The sequence below is a fragment of the Monopterus albus genome, unplaced genomic scaffold (genome assembly GCF_001952655.1).
Source record: "Monopterus albus unplaced genomic scaffold, M_albus_1.0 scaffold7.1, whole genome shotgun sequence".
In the NCBI taxonomy this organism is placed as follows: domain Eukaryota; kingdom Metazoa; phylum Chordata; class Actinopteri; order Synbranchiformes; family Synbranchidae; genus Monopterus; species Monopterus albus.
Window position 1 is genome coordinate 3,002,385 of NW_018127887.1, and position 27,743 is coordinate 3,030,127.

General features: G+C 39.2%; 3 protein-coding genes across 4 annotated transcripts in view; 1 reads left to right on the top strand and 2 right to left on the bottom strand.

The window, feature by feature from the left end:
* The window catches only part of c25h12orf75 (chromosome 25 C12orf75 homolog), a 5,469-nt gene extending 1,100 nt beyond the window's left edge, over window positions 1-4,369 (bottom strand). Inside the window, exons 1-4 of one of the 2 annotated variants that reach the window (XM_020621111.1) lie at window positions 4,278-4,362; window positions 4,060-4,142; window positions 1,048-1,072; window positions 18-53 (exon numbers count right to left, since the gene is read on the bottom strand). In XM_020621111.1, coding sequence (XP_020476767.1) covers window positions 18-53; window positions 1,048-1,072; window positions 4,060-4,102 — 104 coding nt within the window. In that variant the 5' untranslated portion in view covers window positions 4,103-4,142; window positions 4,278-4,362. Of the gene's footprint in view, window positions 1-17; window positions 54-1,047; window positions 1,073-4,059 lie in introns of both variants that reach the window. The other variant, XM_020621102.1, reaches the window with a different exon arrangement.
* A 3,655-nt stretch (window positions 4,370-8,024) lies between these two features.
* On the top strand, window positions 8,025-22,047 carry appl2 (adaptor protein, phosphotyrosine interaction, PH domain and leucine zipper containing 2). Its single transcript, XM_020621217.1, has 22 exons — window positions 8,025-8,046; window positions 8,243-8,307; window positions 9,833-9,931; window positions 11,074-11,133; window positions 11,693-11,764; window positions 12,655-12,742; window positions 13,014-13,055; window positions 13,589-13,647; window positions 14,165-14,311; window positions 14,693-14,775; window positions 15,018-15,170; window positions 16,482-16,670; window positions 16,763-16,805; window positions 17,035-17,091; window positions 18,032-18,126; window positions 18,959-19,114; window positions 19,292-19,344; window positions 19,486-19,660; window positions 19,890-19,926; window positions 20,036-20,191; window positions 20,280-20,327; window positions 20,761-22,047. The coding sequence occupies exons 2-22, from the start codon at window positions 8,251-8,253 to the stop codon at window positions 20,890-20,892; spliced, it is 2,001 nt and encodes a 666-aa protein (XP_020476873.1). The 5' UTR covers window positions 8,025-8,046; window positions 8,243-8,250; the 3' UTR covers window positions 20,893-22,047.
* A 102-nt stretch (window positions 22,048-22,149) lies between these two features.
* tubgcp6 (tubulin gamma complex component 6) overlaps window positions 22,150-27,743 on the bottom strand; it is a 30,873-nt gene continuing 25,279 nt past the window's right edge. Inside the window, 3 exon segments of the mRNA XM_020621229.1 lie at window positions 22,150-24,012; window positions 24,814-25,007; window positions 26,254-26,467. Coding sequence (XP_020476885.1) covers window positions 23,921-24,012; window positions 24,814-25,007; window positions 26,254-26,467 — 500 coding nt within the window. The 3' untranslated portion in view covers window positions 22,150-23,920.

Below are 27,743 nucleotides of genomic sequence, written 5' to 3' on the forward strand. Positions count from 1 at the left end.
AAACATTAACAAAGTACCTTCTTTTTTCGTCTTCTGCTGAGGGATCTTCTGTCCTGGTTGAGAGAAAAAGCACAGGTCAGGTCAGCTCCTTGGAGCAGACATAAACACGTGCAAACAAACAAAGTAATGAGTAGCTGGATTGTTGAAGTGTAATTGCTTAGCTGCAAAACACTGAGGTATGCTTCTACTGCACTTTGGGGAATAATGCAGATTCCCTTTTGGGAGTTCTGAATAACTGATGATCACATTGAACTGCCAGTTTGTCTTTAAGGTCCTGAACCAGGGTTCCAGTTTTAAATGACCTCAGTTTTTTTTAAGGGTTGACATTAAGGTGCACCACCTAATCTACTGCATGTTACCTCAGCGCAAGTTAAATAATGACATAAGTGTCAGGGGTGTTATTCCTCTGTGTGTGTGTGTGTGTGTGTGTGTGTGTGTGAGCCATATTTTGCTTTGTATTACAGTTGTAGGAAGCCATGATCAGCTTTAGTGAATCAGTAGTGTGCTGCTGTCAGCTCTCGTGGGTCAAGTGCTGGTTGCACAGATGGTTATCGAGGAGCATATGTGAACACACCCACACACACAAAGACCTATATGTACATTACACACACACACATACGCTCACTGATTCCAGGAGATGCTATAATGACCAAGGACATCTCATCCTTTTTTATCACACTTCATAGAAAAATGTGAAGGGTCTGAATTGACTTTTAACGGAAAAAGAGCCAATTTGGATGTAGATAATTAAATATTTATATATTTTTTATAGTGAAGTAAGTTTTTCAGTATTGGTAGTGGACTTTGTCAAGCAGGGATGAGACAACCTTTCAGTAAATTACATTTTAGTGCATTTATCAAACTACGGCTCACTACAGACTGCGCTACATTCGACCAACATCTAAACATCACACACTAACTCTAATATAAATATAAGCCCTACTGTAAATCATTTCAAGTCATGATGAAAATAACTATATCGTTCAATATAACCTTTTTGTATATTTTTGCATACTCAGTGTTTTATTAGGTATGTGATGTACTTACACATCTTTGGAGGCTTCTGCTGGCCCTGAAAACAAATGAAGAGACAAGATTTTATTCATCTATTTTATAAAAAGTACTAACAATTAATCCAGTTGTTCATTGTCAATTGTTTATTCATGCTTTAATATAAAATATATAACTTTAAACTCTCCTCTCCTTTAAATCATGTATACATACTATTAATTTGCAACAATAACTTCAAAGGAAATGTTCTTTAATATCAACATGATGTAGAAATGTTTTAATGAACATATATGAAAAAAGTATTTCATTTGTTTTCTCTTCACAATCAGTTCAGAGCATGATTAACATTAATCCAGTGATGAAAGAAGTACTGAAGTCCCTTACTTAAGTAAAAGTAGCAATACCACAGTATAAAAATACTCTGTTACAAGTAAAAGTCCTGCATTCAAACTGTTAAGTATAAGTAGAAAGTATTAGCATCAAAACTAACTTACTTAAGGTACTAAAAGTAAAAGTACTCATCATGCAGTACGGCACATTTAACATTATTGTATATCATGTTATTGGATTAGAATTACTGATGCATTATTGTGCACATCACATTTAATGTTGCAGCTGGTAAAGGGGGAGCTAGGTTTAACTAGCTTTAAATAAAATTGAAGCCAAAAAATAGCATGAATATAAAAGTGGCCATCTTGCTTTTGTGATGCGTTTTGCAACCAGATTCTGTGCAGTAGTGACCAGATATTTGGTTTTAGATATCCTAACCTGCCTCTGAAGGGTAACAATTGGACAGACGGCATACAGTGTAAAATGCCTCCATTTCGAATAACACCCACAGTGTTCATCCCAGTGTTATTTGACTCTGTCTGACTACAGACAGACAACAGCTCATTCTTTTTGGAACCACAGGCAGTCAACTGAACTTGATTTGAATCAAAATGAGATCATAGTACGTTCAGCTGGAGGATAATCTAACTTCATGCTTGAATGTACAGCATCACATTGATAACAGCGGGGGAACAAAAGCCTCGAATCTGTGCTTCGATCATTTTTTTGCTAGATCTCATTGTGTTGCTGTAGAAATGTATCTTGAAAAGAATGCAACAAGCATAACATCTAGTAGCAGAAACAGCAGTGAATTTCATCCCTGTAATGAGAATGGAGGGCTTTTTTCATGATAAATGGCTGAATGCTGACATGACACAGGGGCATATTCAGCAGCATGACAAAAGCTCATTCATATCCAAGGGTGCACATCTGGGTGCATAAGGGTTGAGCAATGCGATATAAAGTTTTCAGATGCCACAGCCTGAAATTGGAACATTCTTCCTAAATGACTTTGGTTATAATCAGATATTGCCTGGAAACTAAAAACAAAACACAAACAAAACGAAAATCTTATGAATATTGTATATTGTTACCTCAGTGTTTCAAACAATATTGTGTTTATATTGTACACCAGCCTCCACTTAGGTGTCCATGGGAGCAGTTATAGTAATAACACTTAAATCTGCTTGCCACGTTAGAGTGTCTTCTAAACATTATTTTAATGTTTATAGGCTGCTTATAATGCTCATTAGTTAACGTATTAAACTACAAATGTGTGTTGACACTATTATAGATCTTAGGTTACAATGATAGCCTATAAAATAGAAGCAAGATGTGCTTCTATTTTAATTCTACAAAATAATAGCTTGGGAAACAATGTCCTTTGACTCTGGCCTGGTGTCAGCGCACATGGACAAATGAATGCAGACACCGATTCACATTTGTCCAAGTGACAGGATGTCACATGTCCTTGACATTGTGCTAAACACTGACCTCTAAGAAAAAGCAGGAAAAATGGATTAGGCCTGTGGCACAGAAATAGCAAAGCTGCTGTCCTTCATAGATAAACATGACAAAATCAGACACCTCCGCAGATGCTGTTTACTGATAGTTTAACTTCAAAGTAGGTTTGATTTAAAGCAAAAGACAACACTGGGTCATGTTTTCTGGTAGCTATCTGCAGCCCTGTTAACATGCCTGACGAGCACTGATTAGGTACCTTCAAACAGACATGCATTCACACAAGCACAAGCACACTATACAGCTTTAATGGGCACTGGTGATGAGGTAATCCTGTGGATACTTCAGTCTATTTATTACTTTAATTTGACTGTAGTACTCAGTAATTTGCTCAGTATAATTTAAAACAGGTTTTGTATCAGCCTAAACCAGAGAGAGGTGTTCTTTCAGCACAAGCCACAATAAAGGAGGATATTTTGATAGAACCACATGATACGGTAATTTCTTATTTCAAATGTGATCTCCAAATTTATGAATGAAACTTGGCTGCTGAAGGAGAGTTTCAAAACCGCATGTTTACAAGCACAAGCAGCATCAGTCAAGCGGGCAGACAAAGATGAATGGATGGCAGTAAAGGTGTTTATCTTTCATCCTCAAAATCCATGAAAACTAGCACAAATACACCAAGAAGAAGAAAAATACATAAACGGAGAAAAACAAGTGTGACCTGTGGAGGACGTGCTTTTGCATCAATACAGACATTAACATTTATTTTCAGCATCAGTGCCATATGATTATCAAAGTGGTGCATTCCTAAGGCTACTGGTAAAATAGGGGAGACCCTTCATGACCGACCCACCATCCGTGGCTTTGGACCACTGTGTGTACACGCACAACACATGCACTGCAGACAAAGAGCCAACTGATGAACACAGGGGATAAGAATTAAACACTTTAATGGTCATTTGATATAAATGATTATAAGACATCGTCTGTGTATTTATGAATGAAATTAAGAAGCTGAGAGCCTCCCCTCTTCCCACGCACACACACATAGACAGACATGGAATGCAAGGGTAACTGTGACACACTTCATTTACATTCAAAACACTTTTTCTCCTTGGTGCCGATACAGTGACATCTCCCACTCACCCATTACCATGTTCTCACACTCACACACACACATTAAAAAATATATATATATATATATATATAGAGAGAGAGAGAGATGCACACATATATTTATGAAACACTCACTCCCTCCTGAAGCGCTGGTGGCTGAGGAATTGCCACAACCCATTTTGCATCGATGCAGCCACTGTCCAAGCAGATTGGAGACACTTAACAAGAAGAACAGCCAGGAGGAGGAGGAAAACAGGGAGACCCAAAACACATTGGGAGAGGAGGTAAAAGGGAGGATGAGAGTGATAAAAGAGAGACAGAGAGAGGGAATGTCAAAAAAAAATATGTCTCACAGAGCTCTCCCTTGGTCGTGTCCCCCTCCCCTCTCTTCAGTCTATCCTCTCTGCAATGCAATGAAGAGCTGAGAGTGAGGTGAAAGCATGGAGAGAGAGGTTTATATGCACACACACACACACACACACACACACACACACAATGAGAGAGAATGAGAGAGAGGGAAGAGTGTGAGAGAGAGATGCTACGGCCTCACGTGATTTGCTCTTTTCCTCCATCCTGACATGGTTGCCCGGGAAACCGGGAAAAGGAGGCGGGGGGTGGGTTATGACTCACCCAATAGCGAGCTTCCGTTTTATATAAAGGTGAAAAAATGAAATGCATGTAAGGAGCATCAATATATCAGCCTGTGTGTGTGACATCCTATAAAATCCCCAAATTGTGTTTGCGCACTAAAATAAAAAAAGGAACTTTATGTTTTTTCTGTGGTTCGGGCACACAAATCGCCCTTTGTTTGAACTCTTGACAATGAGTAAAAGCAAGAAGCTGGAAAAGCCTTGAACAGTCTTTTCACAAATCCATGAGGGTCACACATAGGTTTCAGTTTATAGCTCCCAGTAAATCTCTTTTTCTGTCATGCCATTGCCTGTTTTGACAAGACCAGTGCAGTCTATAAGTGGAGTTTACATGAATTACATAAGCGCCATCCTGCAGGGAAAGTAATTCTCACATCCAGACAGTGGTGTTATCATACGATGCTAGGATGTCTGTGTGGCTGAGAATGAAGGTCTTTTAGTTTTCAGTAGCAAATTCCCTGTCTCTGAAAAAGCCTCCAAACAAGCAAACACAATGACATCACCAATTTTTCAGCAAAAGTGAAAGTCACATGTGCAAGTCACAAGCAAGTCTCATGTTTTAACCTTCAAGTCTCAAATACTTAAATTTGTGACTTAAGTCTGACTCGAGTCAAGTTGTAACTCTGCTGTACAGACACTTATGACTATAAGTTGCTGTTTGCTTGTATATGAAAATCATGTAGTCATGGGCTAGTCTTCTGGGTTCACTTCATAGCCTCAGCGCTTCTAATTTGGTCTTATTTGGGTGGAAGGTTCTGACACCTGTTTGGCCTGTCATCTTTTGTCTAGAGCCTGCAAGACATAAAGTGGATATTAGGACAGCAGCAGCAGCATGGCTCTATGTAATGATTGCCTACTAGTCAGTCTACCATTTCTGTCCAGACTGAAGTATGTCACCTAATGGATGGACTGACACAAAATCCGTATGAATCCTTTCTGACACTGTTGTTGCCCTGTCCTTTTCTGCAGCACCACCACAAGGTTCCCATTACTGTGAAATATCTGAAAAACTTTAGAAACATATGTGAAACTACTCCAATGTGCCTTAAATTAGGAAATGTTAGCATGCTAACACACTGAACTAGGCATGTTGTTGGCATATTAGCATTCTTTGTATGTTAGTAAAGAATTTAGCTCAGAGGACTGCTGTACAGCCTCACATAACCTGCTGCTGTACCTTAGTCCTTTAGTGTTGCCTGATGCAACATGTTTTATTTGAAGGTACATTTTGCTCACATGCAGAAACTGACTTGTACGAAAGGGCCATTTAATATACTTTTCCATTCGGATTTCCAATCCAGAAGGTACAACCCTACTTTCTCTTCAGACTGTGTTTCCTTGGTCAGCTGAATCATTGCTTTGTATAAAACAAGTTAGCTCCACTGACATTAAGCATCTCTTTTTGAGTGCCAAACCTGGCTGAGCAAGCTAACACATAGTCAGTACTGAAAAGCTTTGTCTTGATTAGAAGCACCAAGAAGAACCAATTAAACAATGCAGGTCCACAAGGGAGCAAAGAATGTGTACTCCTGTTCAAGCTGCATGGGAGCTTGATGAGGAGGCACTGCTTGTCCCAGCTTGCCTATATTATCAAGACACTAAGACATGACCAGTCAGTCAAACTGTTATTGAGATAAAAGGGAGACAATTTCAGTTTTACATTTTGATCAGCATTTTAGGTGTGTTAGATGTAGCCCTGGGTTTTTAAAAAGCATACAATATGGTGGAGGTATAAATTACCTCGAAATACATGAATAGAAAAAAAACAGAGGAAGCATGACATTAGACAACATTGTTGGTCAGGTTAGCTGACATTTGGAGAACACAAGAGCATGGTGAACACTGACTTTATCATCCAAGATCAGTCAAGAAAGGGATTTGCTTTTCCAGATATGAGCATCTTTTGCAGGAAGTAATTAGAAAGCCAGTAGCTCCAACAGTACTCAGTACATGTTCTGCCTCTAATTTGGCAAATATGTCTAAGACAAAACAAGACTAGCGCTGGATTATAATTACTTCCAGAACTTTTTAGTAAGTAGATGTGATTTTAAAAAGCATATGGTACTTCATAACTATGTTTTATAGTGTATATCTATTCATTTTCCTAAAAATATCATATATTTATTTTGCTAATAAATATAATAATAGATAGTTGCATTATGACAAACATTTTAAAGATCGTATCTACAGAGGAACCCAGAGGTCTATAAACTACACATAATTTTGACATCCCATGTGGAGAGAAATAAATACTGTACATGATTGAATTAATAGCGTATGTCAATTATTTAGCAAAAATGCCAAATATTTGCTGGTTCCAACTTTTCAAACCAGATGATTTGCTGCTTTCCTCTGTTTGATATTATGATCCAAATTAATTACATTTGTTTGACTGAAAATTTGTTTATTTACTCTATTTTGTAACACTATAAAATACAGGATTAATTAATTTTTGAAATAAAATGCTATGCCAGTTACAGCCTTAATGATTTAAGCTGCTTGAATTGATTTTATATAACAACATAAGATCTGCTTTAATTAAAATGGATTCACAACTGCTACCATCATTTTACTGACCATATTTCTGTACTTTGTCGTAATACTTTGAAAGCAGAGCTTTTAATGACAAATGAGTATTTTTACTTTGTGATATTTCCACTTTCTTCTTCACCACTGTTAAATAAATGTCACTCTGATAAATTTTTAGTCAGACAAGACTTTAAGGGATCTTAACCTTATTAACATTTTGCGCAGACTGATGTGAAATAATTTATGAAGTCATTTTGTAAAGATGGGTAATTTATTTGGGCAATGTGAGGAATATCTTATTTTAAAATTAGACTCTGCAATTCTTCACGAAACCACATGGGGTCAGTGTTGACACGAAAATGATAAAACGTTAAACTACCTCTTATACTTTATATACCTACTTTACTTATAAGCTATAATTATCCTTCGAGGTTTTGTTATAAGTCCAAGTATATCTCAGAAACAGAAACGAGTCAAATGTAAAGCATAGAAATACTATTACTTTATACATAAGATACAGTGGCGGGCCGTCAGGGCCAGCAAGGCCTTCTCTGCTGGCCTAAACACTATTAGAAGCACTGACCTACATTTACAACCGAAGTTCTAATATTTGTTCCATGAAATTGTATTAATTTAGTCCCAACAGCCTGTTCTCCTCATTTCGTAGTATTTCTCTTGGCTGCACTGCTTCCAGTACGTGTATGTGGATGTTCGAGGTTTGGGGCTTACGATGGAGCTGAAACACAGAGACCACAGTTGGTGTTGTAGTGTAGAGGTTTTGGAGTTGTCTTAACGGGGTTTCTTGCTTTAGTAAAAACGGTATTCACCCTCAATACCTCTCTCTCTGTAATGCCACACTTTATTATATTGCGTTTTTGTATAGCATTGATGGTTTCTATAATTGCGACGTACAGTGGTGGTATTAAGAAGTGAATTAAGTCGGGTAAGTCTCCACTGAAGGCCCAGGTACCAAATGTACGGCCCGCCACTGATAAAATATAGCTGTTCGCTGTTCACATTGCTAAATGATACTGGGACCACCTCCAACTCATACGTGTACTCTCACCCAGCCAAAGATCTCTGGGAAATTGAGTCCATGCTCTAAATAATTCAAGCCCTTATTCCCTTCTCCTCCACAGCTAGCAAGATGCCGGCCGTACATCACAAATTGCTCCTGGAGGAAGCTTTGCAGGACAGTGCTCAGGTAGGCCTGTGTGGGGTTTGTCGTTTAAAGACACAAATATCACACAGAAGGATGTTACGAATTCTGAACTTAGCTTACTAGCACATAAGTATCTTGTTTCTGGTCTATGCTGTTTCCACTGGTCGATGACAGCTCTCAATTGACAGTAGAATTGTAATGGGTGTAGTTAACCCTTTGCCAAGAGTAACGGCACTCTCCTACTGCAATGTCCTAATTTACACAGCATGTCATTATCATGGGCGTTTGAATGCCTCGGTTGGATTTACAAAGCTAGCTGCTCGCCATAGGGCTTTCCCCGTGTGTTACACATGTAGGTTGTTGATGTTCTGTATAGCCTACATTCAAATTCATACTCGTATGAAGGATGCCACGACCATACAACTCAACCAGAAACACTCTCCTGTAACCACTTTATTTTCGACTGTCGTATGAAGTTTTGGGAACATTTGGATCAAAGGTCTGAAGTCAGACTGGCCTAATTCACAGGATGTGGGAGGGGTTCCATTATCGGACTTCCAGGAATTAGTCAGTAGCATGAAATAGGGCAGTGGTTACCGTATGGTGTTTGATGCTTACAGCTCGGGAATGCAGTATGAAAGTTGTTTACCAAGGCCTTGGCCTCATGCGTGGATATCATTGATTACGTAATAGTGAAATCCTAGACAGTCTTTGCTAACATGCACATCTAGTGTAGCCTGCATGTTCTGGTGTGTGTTGCATCACTCCCTCTCCAAACGGCTGATTCCTGGTAATTCTGCTCAAGTGCAACCTATGCCAGTGGTTCATTTCTCTCCTTACATTTTAGCCCTTCAAAACACAGGCTGTTAATAAGAAATAGGCCTGGGGCTTTTCTACAATACAATGCAAACATGTAGTTGACAATATTAGAGATTAATTCGTGTTTCTCTGAATCCTTCTGTGGCGCAATCCAATTTATATGGACTGTAAACAGACTTCAAGGTGTGTTCCTCTGCTGTACCTGCCCTGCCTTGCTGCACCTGCTTGGTGGGGGGACGACACCCAGACAGGATTTTCTTGGTTTGCATAGCCAGCCTGCAGTAAAATCATTATGCCTTTTAATTCCACAGCTGCACACTGGAGTTTTCTTTTCTTCAGTGTCTGTGGTGTAACTCCATACATGCCCAGCTCCTCCTGAATTGTCATTGACTGCAGCAGCTAATGAATATTTTACACATTTGATTAATGTGATGATTTATTTACTGATTAATCATTTAATATATTCATTGTTGTTTTTTTATATATATAAAATCTTAGATAATTGTGAGAAATGCTCATTTTTATTCCCCTGGCTCCAAAATGCTGCTGTCTTCTCCTGCTTTGTCCAAATCCCAAAGATATTTATTTTACTAATATGTGAAACAAAAGCAGCAAATTCTCACGTTTCAGGAGCAGGAATAGAATTTTTTTGGCATTTTCACTAATTGTTGAGCCTGCTTACATTTATCTAACTGTTGTCTCATCTGTCCACACCTTAATCTTGTTCATCAAATGTTCTATGTCTCAGACTCGCTCCCTGCTCAGTGTGTTTGAGGAAGATGCTGGGGTGCTTACAGACTACACCAACCAGCTGCTACAATCAATGCAGCGGGTGTTTGGAGCTCAGGTACTAAACTAAACACAAACATGCGCACAGTCTGTTCTCTTCTATGACTTAGTGAAACAGCCAAATTTTCAAACAGAAAAATAAATGTTTTTTTTTTTTTTTTGTAGGTCTGACCAGGAGTCACAGTTTAATTATCCTGATTGTAGTTGAATTGATTGTAGTGTTTTTGATTTTTTTTTTTTTTTCCTGCCCTGATACTGAACTGGAGCTGGAGTTTCAGTATTTGACCAGAAAAACACCCAGAGCCCTTAAGAGCAAAGAGCAGCTTCAAATAGTTCCAAACTGTCAGTTCATATCCATTGTTTTCTATGGGCAACAGTGGGATTTATCAGCAAATTACTATTTTAATGGCTTGTAGAGCCTTGTAAACTAATTCAGTCTTCTGTTGTTGCATATAGCTAACCTGATATAGCTAATTAGCTAGATACCTAATCTATTAAAGTGACAATATTTGAGAGAGACAGTCAGAAGGTTATGAAATGTGTTTTGACACATGTCGCTAACTTAAAATGTCACAAGTATAATTATTGCTATTGATTTCAACTTCTTTCTTTAGATGATAGCAGCCAAGTCAGTGTAACTCTGTGGTGATGCTCCTAGTGTTTGGAACCACTCATTGTTCCCATAATCCACCATTACTGTAATAAAAACAGTCCTAATAGAGTAAATGAAGGTGTTGTCACTCTCCTTCTTAATACACTCTGCAAATACCACACTAGGATATAAAATTTTCAGCTTCACACATGCGAACCGAGGAGTCTTGTAGAAACAGCTGAGGGCCTTTGACCTTTGGGAAGAGTGTGTGTATAAGGTTTTGATTAACTGTTTCTGTAGACGGTATCTCACTGAGCATCGTGCTGCAATGTTCCAGTCACAAATTATGCTTTGTTTTTTGATGAAAACTTAACTTCTGTAACACAATTCCAGAACCAATAATAGTCCACTGGTAGAGGTGGCATTTATGTCTCCATTATCTTTTTCAGCATTTTTAATGATACCCTGATTCGCCTGCTGTCCTTGCACCTCCATTTATTCTTTTATGATATACAGGAGCTGGAAAACTGTGATAAATGCAGAAGCTAGTGAAACACTTCTAATAATTTAGATGTTAAAATTTCTTTCTCTTTTGTGGTCCCTAACAGAGTGAGATGGGACTGGCCACAGAGCAGCTCTCACAGCAACTCCTGGAATATGAGAAGAAAGTAAGTACAGCTACCATGGTGGTAACGTATATACAGTATATAGTTGGGGTGAAATAATTCAAATAACCATGTTAATGCGCTCTAACAATTCTTGTACACGTGTCTGCCACATTTAATCTTTGCTTGGTTCTTTCCGAAGTCTCTGTGCATGAAAGGACCTTGAAGTATAAGTGGCTCTGTTGGTAATCTATCATGGTGTCTGGATTTGTGCAGCGAACAAGAAATTAGAATAGTTGCTAAAGTCAGCACTGCGAGTCTAATAAATCATGATGGAAAAGAACGATATGTGAATCAGTTCATGTTGTAATACATGCAGAGTGAATGCTGGATAGAAAGAAACACTACAATGACCTGAAATGGATGCACATTTTAGCTGCTTTAAACAAGGTTTACAACTCAGCATCTTAGCATGCGGTTCATTAGCATCTTTGGCTTTGTTCCATGGAGGTAATGTGCCAAATTTCCTGGCAGAATAAGGTATTTTTAACTGCTTCTTAGGCCTTAGTTTAAACTAGCTCGATGCTACAGTGCATTTACCCTCACATTTTCTTCTTTCTAGAACTTTGCCCTTGGCAAAGGTGATGAAGAGGTAATTACCACACTGCAGGCCTTTGCCAAAACTGTAGGGGAGGTAAGTCCTGTGCTTTGTGTTGCAGTTTTGTGGTTTTATGTGTATATTTGTGCATGCTTACCGAAGAAGAGAGGGATGACAAACTACTGTAGTTGGTTTTTCCTTCATTTTACAAAGAATATTGCACATGTGCTTCCCTAGCATTTCAGGGAAAATGACCTCAGTGAAAAGACCTGAGCATTATCCTCCTTGTCAGACCAGAACTGATTGCATATTGATGCTAACATGTGGATATGATGCCTATTGCACTGGATGGATAGATGGAGAGAAGCACCGGTGGGTGGCAAATAGATGGAGGGGTGTGTAGGCTCGGGTACTGTATAGAGACACAACTGATGGGCCTGTCACTTTGAGCCATGGGGGTCAACAAGCCTGCCCTTTCAGATTCAGGACACACACTTGTGTTCAGAGCACACAGGTTGATTATTTGACCTTTACCTCATCGTGTACAGAGGAGAAGTCACCTCATACTGCACCTAATCCTGTGAACTTTAGCACATGTAAAGTCATTCAGATTAACATGGATATCAGTTAGATGTTAGAGCGTAGCCTTTTGATAAGCAGACAAAATGTGCATGTGTGTTTGTGCACGATATGTGGTCCTCTTTCCAATATGAGTGTAAACAGCAGGTTTTATTATCCTCTTCACAAATGTACTGTTCCACAGAAATGGCTTTTTATGAGGTAGGAGAGGCTTTGTCTGCAGTTATACACCCATTTCACTGAAAATGTTACTTTCCAGCTTGCTGCAGGAATAACTGGCAGCAAATGTCATTGTACATATTAAAATAAATTGAAATCCCTCAAGATGTTTGGCGAGGGTACATCATCTGTTTGTGTCCCTGTGCAGTGCTTGATATTTTTTGCATAATCTGCTTTGTGTTGTCCAGCTGAACTCGCTCCACTCTGAGCTAGCCAACCAGATGGCTGACAGCATGGTCTTCCCCTTGATCCAGTTCCGAGAGAAGGACCTCACAGGTACAAACGCACTTGCACAACACTCATTATCATAATATGATTTTGATATATTATTACAAACATTACATTTTAATATTTGTTTTGAACATTAAAGTAAAAAAGCTCATTTGTTTCAGTATGAGAAGTAAACCAAAACTACAGGACATAGTCGATGAAATGGTTTCTCAACAAACAGCTAAAGTTGTCTACTTTAAAAAGCAATAATGTATTTTTAAGATATGAATCTGCAGTAGATATTACAATAAACTTTGCTAAACATTGAATTTTTCAGAGATAAGCACACTGAAGGAAATATATGGCATCGCCACTGATGGCAAGTACATACCCTTTACCCACTGACTGTACTGTATATACAGTATGATGGACATGTAGCATCACCACTATGCAAAAGTGAAGCCAAAACACTGTGAATATGGCAGCTGCCATCTTGCTTTTTTTGCAACCAGATTCTGCACAGTAGTGACCAGAATTGGGAGCGACAGCACTGGACACCAAGCCAAAATCCAATCTGTTTTATATACTCAAATAACTTATTAAAAACAAACAGAACAATGAAACACGTGTTTCAACATCAGCATGATAATATCTACAGAAACGACCACTGGGAAAAAAATTTATTTGGTTTTTATTGTGGCTTATGTTCTATCCACTAACACAGAGGTGGGATTTATGACCTATACTGAAAACAGCCACTAGGGGGCGATCGATTCACAGTGCCTTCACTTCTGTAAGCTCTTAAGCCTGACCATCAGTTTTTATACAGTCAATGCTTCTGCTAGTTTCAGAAAACAGTGATAATCTGTGGTTACATTGTCATGTTCATATCCCTTCTCTCATCTTCTGCAGAGCATGAGGCAGCTATGGTCAAGTACAGCCGATTGCCCAAGAAGAAGGAGAATGAGAAGGTAGTGTGACTACAGTGCTTTCTCAGCTTCACCGATGGTGCTTTTACTCCATTGACTTAGGGCTGTAACAGTCCCGTTATGCTCTTGTAAGTAATGGGAGCATTTTTATAAGCAGTTGAATTACAAATGGCTGGAATTAAATATTCCTCGAATGCCAGGCCTGTTGTAAGACTGTCAACACAATACACTCTAATGGCTGCACAGATGTGTGCAGGAGTAGGATAAGTGTTTGCATATGCATGAGTCTGTGTGCAGAGCTTGATAGTCATTTTATATTGGCCACGTTTATACACAGCACCAGTCAAAGCTTTACACACTTTCTCATTCAATGGTTTTGCATTGTTTCTGTGATGTTCCACGTTGTATATTAATGTTGATGAAGCCATCAAAACTATGAAATAACACATTCGGAATTGTGTAGCAAGCAAAAACAGAGTAAACCAAACATTATATAGGTGTATACTGTATGTGTTTATATATGTAATCATATGTGTTTAACCCCATCCTGCCTGGACAGCTGAAGGCAGACTTGGTGAAAGAAGTGGCCTACACCAGGAGGAAACAGCACCAGGCCTCGCTGCAGTATTACTGTGCCCTCAATGCCCTGCAGTATCGCAAGAGAGTAGCTATGCTTGAACCTATGCTAGGCTACACACAAGCACAGGTAATGAGCAGCTATTGGCCTTTTTTCTTTTTGATTCAATTGATAAAAATTGAGGAATTGTTTTAAAAGCCCACATTCTAACTTCAAAAATGTGAGGATTTGATGCTTTTCTTTTTCATGTATAATGAAAAGCTAAATATATTTGGGTTTCGGACTGTTTGCCCAGTAAAACAAGTATTTCAAATATTAAACTGTGGAAAACTGTAACAAGCATGTTTCACTATTTTCTGATACTTTAGAGACAAAATAATTAGTTGAGAAAATAAAGGGCATGTTAATCCATAACGAAGAACATGTTGTAATTCATATTGCACTCAAAGTGCAACTGTAAAAAAAAAAAAAAAAAAAATCTCAGAAACCCATTATTCTCTTATCTCTCAGATCAACTTCTTCAAGAAAGGCATTGACCTGGTGTCAAAGAAAATGGACAGCTTCCTCGCCTCTGTGTCCAAAATGACACAAAGGTAAAGACTATTCCTTTAACATTGATTTTCATGTGTACAGGACATTTGATGATCTATGATTAATGTAAAGCACAGCTTGTTGTCCATTATCCATTATTAGCCAGATTTTACTGTGATGCTCTGCAGAACAGGCATTATCTGCAGTTATTTTTGATTTGCTTATTTGTGAAGGAATTATTTATATTTTCCTAAGTAAGTTCAGATGAATTATGAAGTTTTTTTTTTTCTTTTTTCGTGTCTAGCATCCAGGCCCAGCTGGACACGGAGGCGGAGGACATGCGTGCGTCCCAGAGGGAGCTTCTGTCTGTGGAGGACACTGTCTACACACCAGATATGGACAGTGAGCCTGTCAATCGCACACTTATCCAGAAGGCTGGCTACCTCAACATTAGGAAGTAAGTCTAATTACACATGCTACACCTGTAGCCTTCCTAGCATATCTTTAAAAATATAAACAAACTTTGAATCTGAACACAAAAGAGAAAAGGTTTTGCATCTCTGGCTAAGGTTGCTCAGTATACACCTGAGCTACAGTCAGCAATAAGTCTATCACAGCAGACAGGGTCAGGTAACATGTTGACAGTGTGTGGTGTCAGCTTAGTGCAGACTGGATGTATGAGAAGGGAAAATTCTTAATGGTTTCAGGGGGCAGGACTGCAGTGTAGCCCACAGTGTGATTTAGTGAAATGCCAGAGCTGTCAAACTCTCTCTCTCCCTCATATACATCCAAAGTCTTTGACAAATGTCTGTGACACCAGAGAAAAGGTTTCCACAGAATGCCATTCTGTTTAATGACACACAGTGCCAGCAGCCTCAAATGCTTGTCAGATGGAGCTGGGTCCGGAGAACATTTGCTTTTTAGAATGGTTTCTCAGTATTAAGGGTCTGAGTCACCCACAGCAGCATGGAGCCATACGCCTTGATATTAATCAAATGAATATTTGGGAATATTTTTCAAACGGAATGTACTACAGGAAGAAGGCGTACAAATGAGCAATTCAAATGAGTCATACACATGTATGAAACAAATCAGAATCAGCCTTGTTGGCCAGGTGTGTTGAACACAAGGAATTCAACTCTGGTACAGTGGCTCTTAATGTGTGCGTACAATGCTCTTCTTCTGTAACGCAATGAGTAGACAAGTAAACAAGGCTGAGAGAACAGAAGAAGAAACGGAATGTGCATTAGGAAAGTAAAGATAAAGTACTTGTATAGAAATCTATATACACAGTTTAGATGCAGTGGCTCAGAATTAAACTCCATTGTAGTTTATAATTATTTGTACATAAACAATGACCAACCTAAATTCAAGGGTAACTGTAATCAGCACTCTGGAATACAAGCTTGAAAAATGTTATAGGGAAAACATTCCCCAGGTGAATTTATATTTCCATGTACCAAAGAAATGAAGTTTCACAGGGTAATGCAAACTGGCGGCATGTGACACTCATCAAAACACCTTCAACCATTATTTTCAATGCGAGCCCACACACCGGTGACCAACCCACGATGCTGTGCCTCAAAAGAATGAAATACTTAAATACTCACCCATTTTGGCAGTACCCCACTGAATTTGTGCCACTCTTGGTGTGACGCATGTTACATGATGCGATGCCCCAAATGTGTGTTGCCCTTCGCTCATTTAAATGTTCATTATGCCACCAGCAGAAGAAACCCACTCTTTCTGCCCCTTCTCTGTGCTCCAGTAAAACAGGCCTGGTGACCACAGCCTGGGACCGACTCTTCTTCTTCACGCAGGGGGGGAACCTCATGTGCCAGCCTCGTGGGGCGGTGGCGGGAGGCATGGTGCTGGACCTGGACAACAGCTCCGTCATGGCTGTGGAGTGTGAGGACAGACGCTACTGTTTTCAGATAACCTCCCCCTCAGGCAAAACGTATGTACACTTTTCTCCATATCTGACAATGAGACTAATGCACAGGTATATATCAGATACTGAATTCTGTTCACTGTAATTGATGACTGCAGATCACTGATTCTACAAGCTGAGAGCAAAAAAGAATATGAAGAAGTAAGTGTGAAGGAGGCTGTGCAAACAGCTGGGCTTTGATTTCTTTATGTCTCCACTCCTAAGATATCTGCTGCTACTAATAGAATACTGGATCAGCTGGTTTTCATAAATGCTTTTGTGCCTGGACATCGTGACTGGCCTGTCCCAGCTGGTATCGGTCTAGTGATGTCAGCTGGTTGATGTCGGACTTGGAGGAAAGTCCTAATGTGGATCTGTGTTTCTTTCTCAGTGGATTTGCACTGTGAACAACATCTCCAGACAGATCTACCTGACTGACAACCCAGAGGTAAAATTCTCATTTTACCACCGATCTAAGAATAAAACATAAAGAAACCAAAGTGTAACTCCAACTCCTAAACAGTTGATTGATTTTGTTAGTTAAGCCTTCATCCATGTTGTGATCTGGCTATCTGTTGTTACACCACTTTAAATAATATTGGAAATACATTTTCAGTTTAGAAGAAGTGTGTGCTGCCACATGCCCGTAGTCTCTTGTTTCCCAAGTGTCTCATACATGTTCATTTCTTGGATGCTTTTCAGTCCCAGAATTTTGCATGTTTCTCCAGAGACAAACAGGCGTTGGTTGTGTCCAACAGTGCTGTCTCTCTCGATTATTTTCTCAACATGATAATCAGTCGGTAGTTTACTGTATAATAATACCATGAGGGTATCAGATACCACTCATCAGGCAGGTGTAGTGCCATGCAACCACAAATTGACATCTCAGGTGTGTATGTGTACACTAATCATTCAAAACTTTGGGGTCACCACCATTTTTCCAGTTTTTAGTTTGACATTTAAGCAGTTCAAGTCCAGTGAATAACCTTAAATAGTATAAAGCTAAGAAAGAAACTGCCAAAGACAATAAATAAATAAATAAAGTCACCAATAACTAAAAATCTATGTGAACCTCATATACAACAGGCCTTTTTCAGGGATGCATACATAACTTGCATACTCCCTGCAGCAGTGGATGTAAATTAAGCTTTGAAATACTGATGCGAACGCTTCCTACAGGTATCCCAACTGTGGCTGATTACTTACAACAAATTCTGTCTGTACAAAGGCATTGTTGGAAGAGTTACTCCACCCTCTGAAGCATTGTTTGCAAGAGGGAATTAACAAAGGAAGTCAGGCTATAGAAATATTTCCACACTGCTGTGATTGTAGTAGCAGGTTAATCATTTATACAGAGATGCTGCATTGTCCCCATTTCTCCCTGTTAGGCTGTGGCCATCCGACTGAACCAAACTGCCATCCAGGCAGTCACCCCCATCACCAGCTTCGAGAAGAGACAAGAAGGCTTGCCCAACCCTGACAGGTCAGGCATGTTACCTGCAGAAATGCTAAAGATGTCAAGATTTACAATCACAACACAACATAACTAAGTACTTTTCCAAAATATATAATTTTGAAAAGTGACGACTGCAGCCGTTACATGCAACATACTTTTAGTATATTTTTGGTTTTGGCTTTTTATTCCAGTGTTCATTATGAAATACTAGTTTTTCTTTATGTCTCTGCAAAGCTGGAAAGAAAACATCATCCTCTACATGTATTTCTACTTAAGTCTGGATATTAGGTCAGTTTACTTCAGGAGAGAAGGGAACCTGAGGGTTTATCATGTTGTGAGTCTTAAAGTGTTGAGTGTGTGTGTATGTGGCAGTATTACACAGTTTGTGTGTGGAAAGTACAAGCCAGTATGTTAAATTGCTTGTGAGATTTTATGATAGCTAGTGTTGAGTGAGTAATGATGTGAAAAACAAGCTAGAGAAATGTGAGAAGTACTGTCTTTTATGTGTTCTGCACATTTACTGTATGCTTCAGCTGTCTGTAATACTGTGTGGTGCTGGTTGTTCTGCTATATAGAGTTTTAACTTCATCATTTTCATCATTGCAAAGAAGCACTAAACACTACTAGTCCAGCCAAGGATGATGGGTGTGTCATTAATTTTGAGGTTGATTGATTATAGACCAGAGTACTGGACAAAATGAAATTTGGCCCAGATGATGGCATTAGATGAAAAGTCAGGAGGACTCATCCCCTGTGGCCCATGAATATGTGTGCCAGATTTCATGGCAGTCTTTACTTGGATTTACTTGTTTTTTTTTCCCTCCTTAAACCTCATGTTCATACTTTGTCAATCCTGCAGAGCAAAGCCAGGAGCCATTCATGTTGACAGCAGCAGTTCCCAGAAGACGGGGTCTGCCCTGGAACCAGAGGACCTGATAGCCCCTGGGACGCCCATTCAGTTTGACATCATGCTGCCAGCCTCCGAGTTCCAGGACCAGAACAGAGCCGGAGGGAGGTGAGGAGGCGACTTGGGATGGTTAGTGATGAGGCACTGGTGGGTGGTGATGCTAATTTCTTGAAAGTTGCCCTCGTAGTGATTGTTTCAGCACATCATTTCCAAGAAACTCAATGCTTCCTAATGGAGCAGTGTAGTTAGTTAATCTTTTGTTGGTGTGTGTTCCATTCCTGACAGACGTACAAATCCATTTGGAGACACGGACGATGAGTGTTCTACAGAAAGTGATGGTAACGGTTTTTTATTCATCAAAATGCAACTTAGATTTTCTGAAGTGCCGTTTGAGGTCAGCTCAACCTCCTGTGTATGTGTTTACTGTCCTTGAATGTTTATGCTTCTGACATGTGCATGATGTTTGCATATTTTCACAGACTCCCTCCTGCAGCAAGTATTTGCCGTACGCTTTCAGGGCTCCATGGCAGTACGCTGTGGCGACAATCAGGAGGTGATATATGAAGCCATGAGGCAGGTGCTGGCTGCCCGAGCCATCCACAACATCTTCAGGACCACAGAGTCCCACCTAATGGTCACCAGCAGCAGCTTAAGGTAGAATCTATATCTTTCTGTATATACAGTATACACTTTTAGTTAGAAATTACTTGGTTTTTAAACCAAACTTTAATGGTTTGGTCACATTTTTGGTGATTGTCCTAAAATTGTTCTTACTTGTACATAGGTAATCAGTTCCCTACCAAAAACAGAGACATCCTAGGTGTAGGCCAAAGTATCGCTTCAGTGTTTTTTATTCTTGTATAACCTCTTGTTTTTAAAACAGGTTAATTGACCCTCAGACCCAAGTTACAAGAATAAGTGTAAGTATCAGTTAATCTAGTCTCTTTTCATTAAGAGGGTCAGACATGGTTTCTGTAATTCACCTTTTTACTCTCTACCTCACCCCTCTCAACACTCATCACTTCTCAGTTCCACATTGGAGAGTTGTGTCAGTTTGCAGCCCACCAAGAGAATGGGAGGCTGATGGGATTTGTGGTTGAAGGCAGAGACTGGAGTGACGGAAACGAGGAGGGACAGCCCTCCTTTAGTGCCTTCATCTTTGAGAGCAACACAGAGGGCGAAAAGGTTGATAAAGCAAACACTGGTGTTTTTGGACATGTTGAATGATGCACAAATGTATACTGGAGTTTATCTTTTTGTTTTTTTTCCTCAGATATGCTACACCATCAGCTTGGCAAAGGAAATAACAGAAGCCAAGAAGGTAAAGGAAATGCTGAAAACTGTTAATCTTCTAGGCTAACAGGCTCCAAATTCAGCAACAGTGTGGCTGCAGAGCTGAGGATGTGCACTTTTAAACTTGTTTTTATTATGTTTAGCTTCACCTTGTGTATCAACTGTCATTTATTTACTGTTAATTTTGATCCTTTTTAAATCTCATCTCAAAGCCATTGCAATGGTTCTATTTTTTTGTACAAAATGTGTTACGTTTGAATATATACATTTTTTAGTCTTTACAGCACCGTTGTTTTCAGTGGCCAAACAGCAGAGAGATTCAAAGTAAAATAAAAATCTATATACATTGGATATATTAATAAATATACTGTAATTAGGAACTTAGCTGGTTAAAACTTTACCTCCCACAACAGCGTGTAAATACATTCAAAATTGATTCCAACAGTATTTTTGTTTCCAAGGACCCAGAGGCCCTGGCCCAGCTGATGAAGAACATGCCTCTAACCAATGACGGCAAGTTCCTGCTGCTGGAGCCTGAGACGGGCAACACGACCAGTGGAGCAGGACAAGAGGACCTGGAGTCTGAAGCCTAGTCCCACTCAGGACCAAAAGACAACAGGGCCAAGACCACAGCCACAGACCCACTTTTACCCAGGAGAGAGGGCTTCTTCCATATGAAGGTATCTTCATCACCACCTGACTCTGGTACTGTGACACCCACATTAGAGAGTGTAGTTCACTTCCACTGACCTGTATTACTAGATTTCCAGTTTTTTGTAGTGATTAAAGCAGAAGTCTTTGGCAGGGCGAGTTACCTGGACATAAAAGCACATCTCCGGGATGTTAGATTAGATTTACTTTTCCGTGGTTAACCTGTACCATAGGTCTTATCATTTGGGGCGTTGTCTCTTTTATACACTGCTGTGGGTGGTACTTTCATCAAAAGGGACAGTATACAAGTACTGACTGTGTTACAATGTAATATTCCAAGTCATCTAACACAAGGTGATGAATCATTTGCTTCAGTTTAGGTTTACATTTAGTTTAGGTTTACTTAGTTTGAAGTGTGTTTGCAGAGTTTACTCCTTTAGTTTACAAGGTAAGGCTCTCGTGCAACTACATTGGCATTTATGTTGTCATATATAAAACGTTATTGCACTTCCAAGGTTTATCTGTTTAATAATAACACTTAATGGCTACAAATTGCACTACCTGAGAAATTCGAAGGATGTGAGGCTTTTAAGACAACAGACCTAAAAAGATTCAAATCATCTTTTATTTGCAGAGCGGCAACTGTTGCATTACTCATTATTACGGTTACTCTGTGCGAGCGTACGTGCCTCGAAGCAGGGACAGACATAAGTGATTAAACTGCACTCTTGTCACTTTGAGGTTATATGGGCTTTGCATCCTGATTATCTTAAGACTTCCACTAACTGAATGAATGTCATGTTTGACAAAATTCTCCACTAACTGTACAAAGTCTTAAGATGATCTGTAAGCCAGCCAGGTACTCTACTCTTTGAGCAGCCCAAATATTCTTCAGTAAAATCTAAAGTTCTTTGCGCTCTATTTGTGGAAAGTCTATGTAAATATGATCTGTCTCAAAGTGTGATATTTAATCAGTCAGCTGCATTAAAAGCTTTCAGATTCAATATGCTAGGACTGACGTGGTGCATGATTAATTTATGGCGCTCTCTCGTTCCCTTTGCAGAAGATTAAACCTCTATACTGAACTGTAATGCTAATAAAAAATAATAATAATAATAATAATAAAAAATCCAGTGTTGCAGTAATGCATGTTGGCAGACCACAGTGGGATATTATGTACTCACTGAAAAGCATTTCACTCTTTGCTCAAATTTATGAATGCTAATCAAAACAGCAGAGACAGCAATTGATCTGCAAAATCCTCTCTGTGGATCTGCACATGCAGTTTTTTCTTTTCAGCTCATTCCAGCTGCACCACTGATCTCAATGGACAGTGGAAGCCCACGATGCACTACGTGAATACGTTTTGTACTGTGCAATACAGACTGGGTCAAAGCCATTGACCTGACGTTAATCGTGAAGGTTACGTTGTGTGGAACACTCTGCTTTTGTCCGCTTGCTTTTTCTACTGGCAGAAACGTGTTCAATAAGGATAAAGTGTGACTATTTCATGTACAACTGCCTGCTCCAGTGCTGAAATAATCAGTAATGATCATGTGGATTGCTTGTGACAGTAGCTGTTGTAACTAAAAGAATAATTTTGACATTTGGGGAAATGCACATTTTGACTTTCTTACAAGGGTAGATGAGATGATTGATACATTGACCGAGTATGTCAAATGGTAAAGCTGCCAATTCATTGTTAAATTGATTATGTGTCTGATTATTTTTTGGCTGCAGCCAGTAATAGTTTCAAGTTTAACCCTAGCCTAGATAGAAGGATTTTATGAAGTCAAATTGTATACATAACTAAATTAAAGCAAGCTCCACCACACAACACATTTTCACATTGAATGAATGCAGTAGGAAAATGTGTCCAAACCTTTGGTCTGGTAGTGGAGGGTGCAGGAAACAGCTTGTCAGATGCAAACTGTTCTTCATGTGGCTAGAGCCAAGAGTAGTCTGACACATAACCTGATGTAAACAACTTCCCAAATGTCAAACATGACCACTTATTTCCCTTGCCTGATCTAAGTTTTATTGGCAGGGAAATTTTAGTCCATCCAGGAGACTTGCCCTTCTTCCTTAAGTGATGGTTACATTTCAGTTAAATTATTAAAAACTACAGGACAAGGTTACTGCACCAGCCTACAAGAGTCTTGGATGTTTTTCCTGAGTTTAACAAACTACACAAGTAAGTGTCTGTAGTGGTCCTTTGATTGATGGCTCAGTTGGTGAAAAGAGTTTCTCCAGCTTATCCATCAAGCCAAGAACCCAAATCTGTCTGCTGCAGCTCATTACACCTACTACAGCGGTACTGCATAGTCTTGATATTTTTGCGTTGTAAGTGATGGAAAAACCTGGTACTCATGGTGTAGAAAATAAATTTCTGTAATATAACAACTGCATTTTCTCACCCTCTTTCTTCCTGTAAATGGCCGAACTTGACAGAATCCATTACGTGTAAGCATTTGCACCTAATTTGTCCTAGTTTTCTAAAAACCAATGTTAACATGCAATCTTTAATAAATGATTTTTTTCTTACTTGGGTAAATGTTTTTTTTTTTACATCACAAAACTTCAGGATAAGCATCAAAGGATAGAGCATTTCTTAAACAGCATTTTTGCACTTACACACATTTAATTTATATGCATTTAAAATCTATACAGCCAGAAGTATGTCTGAACATGGGAGGCACTAAGTGCTAGTTTCAGCTCAATTAAAACTCTGAAGGCATACAAAGTGTACAAGCAGGCTGATTGCCTGATGTGGATTCAGTGTCAAATCCATGCCTAACATACAGCACAAGTGGTTTAATGTAAGAATCTCAAAATAATTTGTCTTAGAAGTGACTCTAAAATGTAAACATTTATGGTACACAGGTGGTGGATTGGCTAAGTAAAACCAAATAGCCTGCCTCATGAAACTGTCACATAAGCTCATGTATAACTTACACACCAACACACGGCTCAGGAGTCTTTGTAGTAGCTGTTGAAGTTGATGCGGAGAAGGAAGTCCTCTAAATGAGGCTGGTATCCTCTGTTCACCAGCTTGGTCACCACTGAAAGACAAAAATGGCAGCATTTGTTAATTTTGTGGTTTCCCACCACATACAGTATGTGGTTATGTCACCTCACTTACACAGAAACATCTTAGAAAAACCAATGGCTGCAGCAAATGATAAAAACATTGACTCATCCAACACAAATGAAACACCAGTGACTATGTAAATTTACTCATGTACTTGTACTTTATAGAGTATTTCCATTTTATTCTACTTTATCCTGCTACTCTATTTTTCAGGCAGATACTGTACTCCACTACATTTATCTTACAGTTTTATTTACTTTGCCAATTAAAATTATACATGACATTCTGAAATAGGTCAAAACCTAAATGTTTTTTTACAGTGGCCCTAATCCTCTTCCATAATTACCTCTAATCAAGAACCTGATACTTTACTAATTATACTCAGCTCATTTGAACCCCAGTTCAGCTCAGATTAAAGCGAAATGGTAAGTGCAAAGAAACCTACTCTCCCAGCAATTAAATACTGCATGAACAAATTTAGCCTAGATTCAGTGCTTTAGGAAACAAACTTTCAATTTGATAAAAACTGACAACATAGTATCAATACAAATGTGACTGAAAGATATGCAAGGGACAATATTTTGCTGTTCCTGTTCCTTTATAACACATACTTTTGTTTATATAAATGTTAATCAACTCAAATCATTGTTAGTGCTCACAACTAGAAGGGATCAGAATAGCTTCACATTGATCTGGTTCCCAGAATTTAAATGTGGGAGAACGGAAACAAATTTTCATTAAAACCAGATCTGAAACGATGTTCTGTCCTTACCTTTGAAAAGGAAGTGAGAGTAATACTTGAAGGTATTGTATGACTGCTGCATGGCAATGAAGCTGGGGTGCACCGCCTCCCCCTGCTGGCTGTCCCAGGGCTGTGCAATCAGTTGGGCCCTGAACTTGAGGATCAGGCTGAAGATGCTGTGGATGATGTTCATGACCGGTGCTGCTTTCTCTGTCAGCAAACCCCTGGAGAGTCACGAGTGCAAAGTTTAAGAAACATAGCAAGAAACTCTGAGACAACTTTTCAGACAGGCTGACATTATACACAGAAGTGGTATAGTGGCAACTTCTCCTAATGAGAGAATCATTCATTGGATTCAGACGCCTCAGATTCTGCTAGAATTTTAATGAACTTGTTACGAGAAGGCTGAATTAATTTAAGATAAAATTATGGGTGCAGAGTTTGCCACTTCGAGTTGCTGTGCATAGACGGAGCCTGATGACATGTTTTCACTCCCCTAAATTTTCAGCAATTTGTAGCTGCTGCAACCTACAATTCTGATGGTTTAAATTAGAACTGCTGTTCACAACATTGCATGAAGCTGTTTGATAGCATGTAGTTTAAAGTCCTTTTGTACAGAATGTGAAGGGTCCCAAAGCTTAGTAGGGCTGCAACCAACAACTATCTTGATTTATCAGTTGGTTCAAATGCACAAATACAGTGAGGAACAGAAGTATTTGAACACCCCGCGCTTTTGCAAGTTCTCCCACTTAGAAATCATGATTTCTAAGTTTTCCCACTTAGAAAATCGCAGGGTGTTCAAATACTTCTGTTCCTCACTGTATTAGTTGAGTGAACAATTTAATCAAATTGAAAAAACTGTACACAAATGCCAAACATCTTATTTGTACTTGTAAAATATGAGAAGCATCTGCTTTTTGTAACTGAATGTCTTTCAGTTTTTAAGTGTTGACAGGACAAGACAACGTTTAAGGACATCATTAACATTTTGATGTTTTATAGAGCAAATGATTAGCAAGTTATTGAGCTATTTGATAATAAAAATAATTGTTAAATGCAGCCCTACATTAGTCTATAACATTAAATGGTAAAAAACACACAATTACCCAGGGACCAACAGTCAAAAACCTAAACAAATTCTCCACCTCTAATGAAGCTTTGTTGGTATTTTGCTGTTAAAAAAAATACATAAACCAATTACTCTATTATTGACGATTAATTTTGTGTTGAGTAATTGATAAATTAACTTACACTTTAGACTTTGGTACCTAAGCAAAAATTGGCAGTGTATACAAGGTAAAACCATTTTGTTTAGATGCCGCATTTGATGTTGTTTCTGTTCTCTCCTGCAATAAACTGGTGAATATCACATCACCTTTTCTAGCACACAGATGACAGCAAGCATTACATTACTCTACTGCATACTGCAATCAATACTACAATATGCACATGTGCGGTTCCAGCCCTCACCTGAAGATGGCTCTGTTGAGATAATCTGCATGTGTGCGGTGGATGGCGTCCAGGTCGCTGGCTGCGGCCAGCTTGGCTGTGAACTCGCTCCAGGACACTTGCAGGATCTGGTTGGCGATGTATCCCTGTATCACCTTGACAAAATGCTGCATCTCATGTCTGTACAGCTGCAGCTGATGGAACTGCACAGAGCGACCTGCACCTTTCACCAGCGCTAAAGGAAACAAAGATGGGAGCAATGAGGTAAGGATGGAAATGACGCTCATGGGGATTTTATCTACTCCAAAGTGTTCTAAGTACAGAAAACCCCCCCACTCTCATGGACTAACTATATTCCTTTCTGACTCCAAGTCTTTTGACTCACAGTGAGGGAAAATGACCAAACATTTGCTGGTTACAGACTCTTGATCTGCTGCTCTGTATCACATAACTGTAAATCCAACATATCTGGATTTTTTTTTTCCCCTCACTGCTTGGCAATGTGTGTTCTGGAGACATTTGACGTGCATCATTTTATTTTTAGGCAACATGAATACACAGAATAAAATTTTTATAACCCATATACAGTGGGTACGGAAAGTATTCAGACCCCCTTAAATTTTTCACTCTTTGTTATATTGCAGCCATATGCTAAAATCATTTAAGTTCATTTTTTTCCTCATTAATGTACACACAGCACCCCATATTGACAGAAAAACACAGATTTTTTTGACATTTTTGCAGATTTATTAAAAAAGAAAAACTGAAATATCACATGGTCATAAGTATTCAGACCCTTTGCTGTGACACTCATATATTTAACTTAGGTGCTGTCCATTTCTTCTGATCATCCCTGAGATGGTTCTACACCTTCATTTGAGTCCAGCTGTGTTTGATTATACTGATTGACCGTGATTAGGAAAGCCACCCACCTGTCTATATAAGACCCTACAGCTCACACTGCATGTCAGAGCAAATGAGAATCATGAGGTCAAAGGAACTGCCTGAAGAGCTCAGAGACAGAACTGTGGCAAGGCACAGATGGCCAAGGTTACGAAAAAAATTCTGCTGCACTTAAGGTTCCTAAGAGCACAGTGGCCTCCATAATCCTTAAATGAAAGGGGAGAAAGTTGTAGAAAGTCAACCATCACTGCAGCCCTCCACCAGTCGGGGCTTTATGGCAGAGTGGCCCGACGGAAGCCTGTCCTCAGTGCAAGACACATGAAAGCCTGCATGGAGTTTGCTAAAAAACACCTGAAGGACTCCAAGATGGTGAGAAATAAGATTCTCTGGTCTGATCAGACCAAGATAGAACTTTTTGGCCTTAATTCTAAGCGGTATGTGTGGAGAAAACCAGGCACTGCTCAGCACCTGTCCAATACAGTCCCAACAGTGAAGCATGGTGGTGGCAGCATCATGCTATACCATACCATACCAACTTTATTTATAAAGCACTAAAAACAACCAGAGTGGACCAAAGTGCTGTACATTGCAATAAAACAATATAAATT